Genomic DNA, 12,532 nt, shown 5'->3' with positions numbered 1-12,532 from the left:
ATCGTGTAAAAAAATAAAAGTAATCGAGCAAAATCAGTAGACCACTAATTGGATCTCTTTTTGACCTCGCTAAAATACAAACATTAGGAACAACCCTTCATGAGAAATACGAAAATAGTGAGATGAACTGAGCTCCACACCATGATGGCTGCAAGACAGCTCGACTCCGCCACCCACCCCGCCCAAAATAACAACAAACCCTATGCAAATATTATAAATAGATACAACACACCAGCAAAGTAACAGGGTAAAACATTTTATTAAATAACTATTTACATAACTATTTTATACTTTTTGTTGCCCGATCCGGCTAGCTCAAATCGATCGAGCATGAAACTCATGCACTGATAGCAAGCGTTGCTGCTGATGCTATGCAGACAAAAACTGGTTTTCAGTTTGTACATTCTTTAAGATTTTTCCATCCAAGGCTGGTTGAGAGTTTGTAGAACGATGGCTTCAGATTTTCTACATACGGTGTGGTGGCGCGGACTGGGAGGGGGCGCTTCGCTCCTGCCCCCTCCCCAAGTAAGATTTTCATACGTGAGTGTTCGTTCATGCTTTTGGTCCCTGAGTTGCTTCGATGTCACTGCCTTACACAAATGGCATAAGTCCTGGATGTTGAGTGCCATACTTCAGAGTTCTAAGCAGTGCTTGTAACACTGTCTAAACCTTATTTGCACCTGCTGCAGCTTCACTATTCAAAGTAAGTGGGGTCCGTTTGTGGACCTGACTGCATTAGAAAACAATGTGATACGGTGCCTCCCTAAACCGCTTGACGGAGGCCCCCGAGGGGCGGTGAGATGGCGCGGACTGGGAGGGGGCGCTTGGCTCCTGCCCTCTCCCCAAGTCGTGTTGCCCTGGTGTGGCCTGAGATCGCCCCCGACATAGGCGGCCGGCTCCCGGGGTCCGGCGGATTTTTTTGCCTTTTGATGACTCTTCCATTCTGGACCTTGTCCCACAATCCGTTTAACCTGAAGACACGCTGTAGTGGGGCGCCCCTTTACCGTTTTAGTTGCCATTTCTCCCGCTTTTGCTACTCTGTGCCTCTTCCGCCATTCAGCTGTTTACCGCCCGCTCTTGCGACTACAGCGTCTCGCTCACCATGTAGTTGAGTTGCTCCCGCTCTTGCGATTTAACAGAACTTTTTGGACTGCTGAAAGCGGTTGTATTCCGACCGCTGGTTGGTGGAGACATTTTGACTATATTCTGGACCTGCGTTGTCGCGTAATGCGTCATATGACGCGCCGCGTTAGCGCACCCGGAAGTGCTCCGGTGCGCAAGGCGCAGCTACCCGGAAACGATCCAGAGCGCGCCACGCAGCGCGTAACGTAAGCATAACAGGTGATGTGATTTGTTAATAAAACTTTTCATTGGTTCATTTTACTTTTGTTTTCCTAATGATGTAAGACTAGGTCATGTGACCTAAAAATAACACTTTTCATTGGATTAAAACATTTTTTTTCCCAAACGATGAAAGCCCCACCTTGTTTCTGGATGTTTCATACTGAAGCTGGCGTCACCATGAGAGCACCACCATCTCGTAGCTCCGTCGTGGCCATTCCGCAAGCAATCATGGCAGCCGCTCCCCACCGGAAGCCTGCGGGAGTCGAGGTCCCCCAAGACTTTTGTAGAATCTTCAAGGCTGAGGCGACGCTTTCGAGAATGGGACCCAAGCCCTGGCAGACAAGCGTCCGAGTTCCAAGGTGTCCCAGGGCCATTTTACTGGACCAGGCCCAAATCGGAAGAGCCGGCCGCCATTTTAAGAGTCCTGTGGCAGCCGCCTATCGCTGCACCGCAAGAGTGGGAGCAACTCAACTACATGGTGAGCGAGACGCTGTAGCCGTAAGAGCGGGCGGTAAACAGCTGAATGGCGGAAAAGGCACAGTGTAGCAAAAGCGGGCGGAATGGCAACTGAAACGATAAAGGGGCGCCCCACTACAGCAGACGAGCCTCCGCCATGTGCTTCAAAACTGCATACGTATCTCGTGATATCAAGGTTGGGCAACCAGTACACAACAAGCAGTTACGAGTCCCATTTACACCGGAGCCATTTTGGGCGCGGCCGGGCAGGTCCAGGATCTAGTCAAACATAACAAATGAGGCTGAGGTCTCTGAAGCAGTTGACGCACAGCAGGACATAGCAAATAAACATGAAGTCTCTAAAGCTGTTAACTCACTGCAGGACAAAACAAGTGAACCTGAAACCTCTGGAATAATTGTCGCTCAAAAGAACAACACACAAAACTCTGTAGAGCCTGAAGAAAGAAAAACAGAAGGGCACTGTAGTTTCAGACACACTTAACACTAATGACTAAACAAACATATCGTCTGTTTATGAAGCAGTTATCATGTTCACAGAATTGACAAAGAAGTGTGCAGACACCAATGCTATTAAGAAACACAAGGAAATCCCTAACGCATCAGCATTCTCGGAAAAGGTTGACACAGATAACATCTTAAGGAACAAAGAAAGACAAAATAAGGATGAGGAAGTTATCACTTTAGTTTTTTCATCAGCTAGCGACAGCAAAAAACACATTGTAATGGAGATTAGAGAGGCTACGGATGGATAAATAAATTATCAAAAGAAATAGCGACTCCCCCCTTTAGCAGATTAGCTAAATCTTTGCGTAATTTGGACATTAAAGTTATATTATTGTTGTTGTTGTTGTTATGGTTATAGTTCTGGTTAATTTCAGCAAGAAACACATTGTAATGGAGAATAGAGAGGCTACGGATGGGTGAATAAATTATCAAAAGAAATGGCGACTCCCCCCTTTAGCAGATTAGCTAAATGTTTGCGTAATTTGGGCATAAAAGTTATATTATTGTTGTTGTTGTTGTTATCATTATAGTTCTGGTTAATTTCCATTCAGAGTGTCCTACACAGCACCACTCTAGGTAAACACTACTTTATGTAAAACCTGCACTTAGTTGGTCACCATGGGGTTTAAAGAAGGGATGGTTCTTCACCTGGGTGCCGTCCACAACTCAGCACGTTGTGCTGCCTTGGGACTATTCGCACAAAAGACAGCTTCGGACCATTGTTGTTTTTTTTTGTCAAAAAATGTTTAAATATATTTACAGTTTTTGTTGCGTTCGTTATATTGAAAAGTTAATAAAGTTTTATAATCCTACTTTTTTGGAGTACTATATATTATTAAAAAATCGGGTGAATGGGGCCTTGAATCGGGTTATTGTCATGTGTGGGCTTTGCAAGTGTACTGCTACAGGATCGGACATTTCAAACTCAAATGCACGTTCTTTTTCTTACCTTTCCGAAGCATGGAGCGCAATAGCAGGCAGAGAAAGGGTGATGCAAGTGTTGAACACTGCCTATCCTGGCAAGTTGCTGGCAGTGCCCCCCCCCCCGCCCGCTCCTGAAAGAGGGCACACACACACCGCCGCCCCGAGTACTTCACAGATCTTTAAAAGACCATGCGCTTGTTCATGAGGCTTAAATGGTTTATCACCCCTTCTAGAACCCCTGCATCGACCCTCTGACGTTTCCTGGAAGAATTAGCACGTAACACAATACCAAGCCCTGTCAGCTGAAACCCCAGAGGAATCGTGGGGCATATTATCAAGGGGGTTTATTTCCGCTTTTTTGGCTTTAAAAGCCAAGAAAGCGGAGATAAAATTATCTCCCTATTACCAAGCTGTCGCTAACACCAGTTAGTGACAGCTAAAAGGAGATAGCGACCATCTTGGGCCCCGCTTTGCATGTCAGTGATATCTATCACTAATGACATGCAAAGTGGCCGTGCCAAGATGTTAGCGACTGGAAACAGTCCCTAACATCGCTATCTCCTATTACCAAATTTTGGAGATATTCGCGCTAAGCGCGAATATCTCCAAAAGCTAACACCTGCCCTGAGCAGTTTTTAGCCATGTTATCCAATGGGAGGTGGATAACATGGCTAAGAGCATTTGCTGGATAATGCATGAATATCGCTGACTTTTCAGCGATATTCATGCATTGCGGCCGTTTTTTATCGCATTTGCGATAAACCTTGCTAATAGCAAGGTTTATCTGCGATAAAAATCGCCGATGTGCGGCGATAATTTTTGTCTCTAAACAAGTTAGAGACAAAAATTATCGCTAGTTGTTGGTAATATGCCCCCGGGTTTTTGCTTGCAGGAATCGGGAGGCGGGAGACTAGCACTGAAATCAGTAGTCTCACGCCTGAATCGGGAGAGTTGGCATGTCTGGATTCTCTACAGCTGGGGCCATAAACTACATCCGCAGGGCTAGGTGATAGCCTGGGACCGGCCTAGCATCTAAAATGGCTGCCGTGCACGACAAAATTGTGGCATTGGAAAAAAGGCAAGATGGCGCAGACAATGTTTATCAATAAGGATTCATTTATAACAAAATATTTTATCGCACTGACAAATTGGTGGTCAACACTTCCTGATTTCCATCGAATCGAACGTTAACAGAAGTCACGCAGCAAAAAAAAAAAAAAGCTCACGCACAGCCGCTGGAAGACATGTATCAACATATATGAGCCTCCTCAGCCACCCTCAGAAAACATAAGGGATTAGGATACGTCTCCCGCACCCCCTTATACCTAGTAATTTAATTAAAACGAAGCACAAAATGGTCTCCCGCACCCCCTCATACCTAGTAATTTAATTAAAACGAAGCACAAAATGGCGAATTCCCGTTTCGCTACCAGTTTGCGGCCCAGTTCGCGGCCCGGGAAGCGCTTCTACCGTGAAAAATAATTTTTTTTAATTTTCCCCACGGGACCCTTTAATAACCCCAACAACATTCCTAGGGGGTCAAGAGGGGTATACCTTGCCCCTTTCATTAAATTCCCCCTTCGTTTTTCACCTCTTCTTCTCTCTCGATCCTACCGAGAGATAAGATGGCGGCCGCTCCGGACTGTTTAGAATGTTGACAGACACCGGGGAGCCAATCAGCTTCGCATCGCAAAGTTCCGTTTCGCGAAAAGTAAGCGGACCGGAGCGCAGCCCGGAGCGCTGTTACAGATATATATCTTGTTTTGAACGTTAATTTCTCAAAATCCACTGGAGCACATATATTGAGACCTAGCAAAGGCACATCGGGCTAACAGTCCCTACAATTTTGCCAAGTTTCGTGCAAATCCATTCAGCCGTTCGAACTAAAAGTGAGGCCAAAGGCCCTATGGAAATTAACATGGGAAAAACGCGTTTTGGGACCCCCCCTTTTTTCTCGGCCCCCCCTTGACGAAACCCCCCCAAATTTTCGGGGGCTGCTCAGAAACAAAATGTGCCATTTTCCTGAAAATTTCAGCCGATTCCGTCCACAAACGCCAAAGTTATTAGACATAGAATTTTCAAAAGTTCCATAGACAAATAATCCTAAATATATATATATATATATATATATATATATATATATATATACACATATACACACACATAGTTGATTTTCTCAGCTCAAGAGCCAAAAACAATACACAAAAAAACCCAGGAGAGCAGAGTTCCATTAAGTGGGGTCGGAGGGGGCGACGCAGTCACAGCGGTAGGGGGTGTATCTACGAGGCACAGGGGCCTCATTGGGTAATGGAGATAAGCGAGAGGAACAAAGAGGTAATGTGTATTCTTTCACCTTGGAAAAACAGCTCTCAGACCCCTGCCTCCTAGCAGACCGTCTGTTAGGCTCATCCAATAAGAAGAGGGCGGTGCAGACCTGGCCTGAAAATAATGGAACCCATCTTTCAGTTGTCACATGTCCCTCCTGCCATTCCTTGCACTCTACATTGAAGCCTATCATGTGAGCTCTGGTGCTTGACTTACCTGGGTGCTCAAGAGACACTGAGCTGATGCTCTCTGCATCCCATACCTCAGGTACAATTAGAGCCAGAAGTGCGTGTCCTAGTTCCAGTGAACTCAAACCAAGCATGAGGGGGATACAGAGCTGCGAATGAGGAGCACACAATTCCAGGGCGGTAACTTACTGGGTGTAAGTGTGAATGTGTGTGTTGGACCACGTGTCTGTGTATGTGTGTGCCTGTAGAGCAGCATGTGTCTGTATATACATATGTGCTTTTGCTGTAATAAGTTGCATACATGGCCCAGGCCCTAGTGCTACTCGATCTCTCGGCCGCTTTTGACACGGTCGACCATGATATCTTGGTCGACCGTGTCAGAAATGCTGGGATCTCGGGCCTGGCCCTGTCTTGGATTGTATCCTTCCTCCAACTCCGGACCCAATCTGTACACTTATCTTCCTTTTCTGCCCCCTGCATTTCACCCTCCTGTGGTGTCCCCCAGGGCTCTGCTTTATCTCCTCTTTTGTTTATTCTTTATATGCAGCCTCTCCTGGTCTCTCTCCGCCACTTTTCTGTTACCACCTTTAATTATGCAGATGATCTGCAACTTATCTTTCCTATCGACTCTTCCCCTCTCTCCCGCTCCAATTTCCAAACCACTACGCTTTCCATCTATGAGTGGATGAACTTCAGCCAGCTGAAGCTCAACTCCAGCAAGACAGAGCTGGTCCTGATTGGTGGGCCCCCACATCCTTGGACTCCCAACTTCTGGCCCCCTGCCCTTGGCCCCCCTCCCTGCCCAGTTGACTCCGTAAAGAGCCTAGGTGTTACCATCTCCAGTGACCTCTCGATGCGGCCGCATATTAATGCTGTTACCTCGGCCTGCTTCTTCCATCTTCGCAGGATCGGGAAGATCCGAAGGTTCCTATCTCCAGAGGCTCTCATTCTTGTCATCTTGGCCCTGGTTACCTCACGTTTAGACTATGCCAACTGTCTATACGTGGGGATCCCAGCATACCATCTTCAACGGCTCCAACTGGTGCAAAACCAGGCAGCCAGATTAATCTTCCAACAACCCAAACACCAACATGTCACCCCGTTGCTAAAAACCCTTCACTGGCTCCCAGTTGCGCAACGTTGCATCTTTAAACTGGGCTGCACTATCTTCAAATCTCTGTTTGTTTCTGCCCCTGCTTTCATTTCCCTCTGCTTACACCCTTATGCTCCCTCCCGACACCTCAGATCCTCTGCCCACAATCTACTGATCATTCCCAGGTTCAGACGCAAGAAGCATGGTGGTGCTGGCTTCTCTTTCCTTGCCCCATCCACTTGGAACTCCCTTCCCCTCCCAATTCGGCTCACTTCTGATTATCCCACTTTCCGCAAATCTCTGAAAACTCATTTGTTCCGTCTTGCTTACGGCTAGCTGCCTACACCCCCTGTGTCCTCTTCCATGGTCCCCGAGCGCCAAGAAACCAATTGGTGTATGTGCGCGGTATTAAACACTTTTAACATAACATAACATAACATAACATAACATACATCATTGACGGAAGGGAAAGAAAGGCTTTGTGATGTTGCTCACCTCTTAAGACGCTCTTTGCTCATCCGCTGAACGTCCTGCCACTGCTGATCTGTCACCAGTCCTGAAAGATACTCGGCTGATAGGCTCTGGAACTGAAGATATCAAACAGTTAATACACAGTGAGTATGGTCCCAAGACTGTAGACACCAGCGGCGGCTCTTCCGTTATGGTGGAGGAGCGTCGCCCTGCCTGCTGCGAGTACAGCAGACACTCACATTAATGAAATGGTAATACAAAGCATTTTATTAAAGTGTCCCAGGCTCGCACTGTTACAGCCCGATGTCGGGGCAGGGCTGATTAGTGCAATTGCCCTCTGCCAGTGCGCAGGTCCGACTGGTTGGCTGCCTACAGCCGACCAATCTGACATGCGCACTTCAGAGCCTGCAATCCCAAGGCTGAGAAACAGCTGTGGGATTGCAGCAGCAGGCTCCCAGACTCAAAAAGAGCGTTGGGTGTTACTGCTCCAACCAATCCTGGGGCTGCGGTACAGCTCCAGGAGTGGTTGGTTTCAGGTTGTACAAGGCACAAAGTCCGTCCCTTTCCAAACAATGTAACACATAGGAGGAGAGAGCCAGGCGGAGACCTCATTCAGACCCTGCGGCCGACATATATGGTGAGTGTTTTGAGCATCGTGCCCCACCCTACTGTAATGTTGCCAGCCGCCGCAGGTAGACCCCCACTTCCTTCCTACTAAAATGCACAATGGGCTACCATTCCATTCCCTTCATCAGGTCATAGCATGGGCTGTACTCGTGTCCCAGTCACACAACATGCCCCAGACTCTCTTCTCAATAGGTGCCATGTGGACTCTCTCCTGTTCCACATACTAGGTCATGTGCTTAATTATATGCATATTCATGAATATATCCATTAAACACTTAATGAAAAACATAACAAAACAATATCAACTGTGGATATCAATTTACAAACTAACTAAAAAATGTCATCCTTTGTATTAAAAGTCAACAGAAGATCATTTACAAAGTAATGAAATATACATCTTCAAAGTCAATATGAAAATTCAAAGGGTAAGCAAGTCCACCACTATTTTCCTCACACGTCTTCATAAAATATTACAACAGATCTACTCGCAATATTACACAACTCCAATGGGTTCAGATTTCACCCCAAACCGTGGTCCCTTTATCTCCAGGACAAAGATGCTCCAAACTACTTTGACACTCCTAAAATGACCGTGTTATTTTTAACTTGCTACACTGTAATAATGCACTTCTCACTGTTCTTATTTGTAACCCAAGCATTACCAAAATAAGCTAATGTTTTCTATTCTTAGAGTATAAAGGACATACACATTAAAATGTTCCAATGTATCTTCGAGATTGCAACAGAGCGGCCATTTTTAGAGTACCCTTTCTTTGCATTATATTAATATGCTGTGCCTGTTCTAAAGGATGCACTCTGTTTTCTGTATTGAGACAGAGTAATCCAATCAAAGTCCATTTTGCCTCTTATATATCTAAGGGCTCATATACTGTGCAATCGGTCACGAGTCATAGTATAGCATCATATGCTTTTATTCTAGGGATAGCAATTGTCTACTTTAGCAACCAATATTTCTTAGGTTACACATGCTGGTTTTAACGGTGTTTGGAATGAAGCTTGAAAAGTAGGTTATTAATGTCTTTTAACCTTTTTTTTAAAAATGCAACCGTGGCCACATCTAGATCCTTGTTCACAAAACCAATAGGTCTATACACCATCTCATGATCCATTCCTTTCAGAAATAGCCACTAAAATAGTGGAATTAACTGATGGCATACTCTCTGGGAGTGCCAACAGTTTCTATGAGGATGCTCAGTCTTGAATTTCTAGACTATGTTTTTGTACCGCCCCAGAGCTCTGCCTCATAAAGTTGCAAAACCCTCAAGGTCTTTGCACCATCCACAGTAGAACTCCCTACTTGTTTCCAGCACGGATTATCTCCCACTTATTTACGATTCTATCACTGAGATTAAACTGGAGACACCAGCCATAAATCTATCCAACTGTAAACCTCCATACTGGCGGTGAAAAGTTATATTCTTTGTTGGCTCTATTTCCATCAGTTTGGCCTATGTCAAGGTTATCAGATGTTCCTTGAATTGGCAAAGCAGCTCAAAATAATCCTATATGCTTTGCAGTACCGTCTTTGCAAAAGAATGTAGCACGTAATCAACAGGAAAAATATAAATTGTGCATCGTTCTGTATGTTTGAGTAATATAACTGCACAGAGATTGAAAAGGTATAAAAGTTTGAGTGTATAAGCACAGGCTTCGACTACTGGAAATCATCGGTTGGTCTCAGCGTTGGGGCCAGAACGTGCTGTAGCATCATTTTTCCATATAAAGCCTTTATAAATATAAGATGATAGTTTAGTAAATCCAGCTTACTTTGATCATATCATAATATAGCTCTGTTGTTGCAAACAAAAGATGTTTTCAGTGTGTGCTTCCCATTGTCAAAATACTTTACAAGTATAAGCTGTACCCTAAAGGCTTGTTCTATCGCTCTTGCCAAACTGGTTTATCGTTCCTCCAGGTGTTAAATAAAGTCATTCTCTCAAACTTCAATCCAAGCTTCCCTTGGCCAATAGACCATTAACTCAATTCATGATATTAGTTGAAATTTCTTTGGACTTTTTTAGGCATGGGACAGTCTCTGCCCCCCCCTCCCCTCCCCCTAGTGTCTGTTAAAGAATTTGATATGAATATTGCAATTGATAGTCAACTTTTGAAATCCTTCAAGTTAACCACAGGGATGCCTCATGTACCCCTGTCTGTTTTCAATTGCAATGGAACCGCTGGCATGCAGGTTGAGGGAGCAACACTCTCACATAATGCCACATTTTACAAATATATCCTTGCATGCAGACAATATACTCTTGTTGATAAGAAAACCTGAAATCAATCCCTGAAAAGTGATATGGGAAATAAATACATTGATCACACTCAAGAACCAAATATAAATGGGTCCAAATCTGAACTTTTTTACCTTGCATAATGTACCCAGCGTACAAATACGATCTGAGAGGGTGCACTGACTCAGTGCGATATCTAGGCATCAAGATTCATAAAGACATCGATATGGTGATTAGAGATATTTATCGCCCAGTAATGGATTAAATAGGCACGCAAACTGAGAAATGGAATCGACTCCCGAAATCTATAGGGATCACAGTAGTCCTTATTAAAATGGACATACTTCCAAAATCGCTTTATCTATTTGCTAACATCTAAAATCTGCTATCCAAATCCGTGTTTAGAACCCTGCACTCACCACTAAGTCGTTTTATGTGGGCCAACAAACAGGGCAGATTGTGATGGGATATTATTAGGCTGCCCTTTAAAGAGTGGGTGTTTCCAGACCTGCAATAGATAATATCTAGTTGCCCAGGCTTACTATGCGGTATATGGGGACTACACCCGCCACTCATTGCACACATATTGGTGGAACCCAGACTGATGGACAAAGTACTTTGTGAACTCATTTGGCAGAATGTATCCATATTTAAGACCCCAGAGAGACTATGGGGCCCATTAGGATGTCGGGCGGATTGCCCCCGCCAGGCTGGCGGTAGCCACCACCGGCCTGGCGGGGACAATCCGCCCGACATCCACTCCTGAATTCCCCCCGCCGTATTTGAATGGCGGGGGGACCGCGGCAGACGGAAAGACCGTCCACCGCTTTTCCGCCCCAGTCGCCTTGCGTCCGGGGCGGCAAAGGATTAATATGGTGGCGGTGTCTTTCAGACACCGCCAGCCATATTACAATGGGCTTCTGGTGATGCATTTTCCGCAGCGGCGATGCCGCCACGGAAAGGCATGCGGTCTTCACTCTGGGGGCCCCCTGCGGGCCCCCAGAGTGAAGGAGAGGTGGGGGGTACCCCCCTTAATTTGCATATACAAAGCTATGCAAATGCTTTAATGCATTTATAGCATTGTGGCGGGTGGTGCAGTGAGCACCGCCGGCCACAATGCTATAAATGCAGGATGTGCCTGTGACTGTGGAGGGCACATCCTAATACCCCCCGCGGGACCACCGTCCTCATGGCGGGCGGTCCCGAATTCCGACAGGATGGCGGGCAGAATGAACCCCTATGTTGCTTCCACTAATAAAGCATGGCATACACTGCGGAAAACAAGCAGAAATTAATCAATTGTATGCACCAGAATTTAGTGGGCAATTCTGTCATAACCATTGCAATAGAGGTGACACAGAAGAAATCACTTGCTAACCACATAATAAAAAAACAGGTCAGTTATAAATCAGTGCAGCCAATTTTTCACCTTGGATCACTGTAAAGCACACGATGACACAAATGCACTGGATGTATTTATATATTTTAGAATTAGATACGCTATTACAGATCTGTCCATGGAATTCTCTAATGAGCTCCCTGAACTGAATGTGCTTACAAAGGTTAAAGAGCGGACATATTCCTCAATCTGCAACCTTGGCCTGGATGTTCTTTGTCTGTTTATTTCTACAAGAGCTTCACTAGCAGTAAAGAGATGAATAGGTTACTTACCTTCGGTAAACACATGAAATCTGTCTAGCAGCTGATTCCTTACCTTAGAATATGACACAGGCATCATACTGGATCAGGAAACTTTTGACGAGCAGTACCCTTTCGAACGGTAGGTGGTGTTGTTAGGCTCAGTGTGGTATAGTTTGTACCGGAAATGACAGGTGTCTTGCCTAAACAGGTGCCCCCCAGTGCGCAGATGTCCGTGTTTCTGTTCTCAACTTTCTACACCAGAAGCGCAGAGCAACGAGGAACACTGACCAGTGGTGGGCAAAGCTAGGGCCCTTAAAAGGGCGAGCTCTTTACATTATAATCCGTTCGCAGAGTGGGGAGGACAGTAGGGTTCATAAGGAATAAGCAGCTAGACAGAGTCTCTACCAGAAAAGGCATTACCAAAGTAAAGTACCTTGTTCATCTGATAGAGATTGCTAGCCACAGATTCCTTACCCTAGAATAGAGAGCCAACTAATACCTCCCCGGAGGTGGGTTTGATAAGGATTAGACTAAAAAGTCCGGTAGGACAGATTAGGCAAAGCAGCTGTCATGCCGGACATGACTGTCCAGGCAGTACTGTTTCCTAAACATTTGCAAGGAAGCCCACGTTCCTGCTGTACAGATACCCAGGACCGAAACTATGTGAGCTAATGCAGTGGTTG

General features: G+C 45.5%; 1 protein-coding gene across 2 annotated transcripts in view; it reads right to left on the bottom strand.

Annotated features, from left to right (window-relative positions):
* The window catches only part of HEMK1 (HemK methyltransferase 1, mitochondrial release factors N(5)-glutamine), a 332,911-nt gene that overhangs the window by 250,001 nt on the left and 70,378 nt on the right, over positions 1–12,532 (bottom strand). For both annotated transcript variants that reach the window (XM_086938813.1, XM_086938814.1), the window contains exon 3: positions 7,351–7,442. In XM_086938813.1, coding sequence (XP_086794939.1) covers positions 7,351–7,442 — 92 coding nt within the window. The remainder of the gene's footprint in view (positions 1–7,350; positions 7,443–12,532) is intronic.

Source organism: Lissotriton vulgaris, chromosome 9 (genome assembly GCF_964263255.1).
Source record: "Lissotriton vulgaris chromosome 9, aLisVul1.2, whole genome shotgun sequence".
In the NCBI taxonomy this organism is placed as follows: Eukaryota; Metazoa; Chordata; class Amphibia; order Caudata; family Salamandridae; genus Lissotriton; species Lissotriton vulgaris.
The sequence above is the reverse complement of the archived record's forward strand: the minus strand, read 5'-3'. Positions and strand labels throughout refer to the sequence as shown.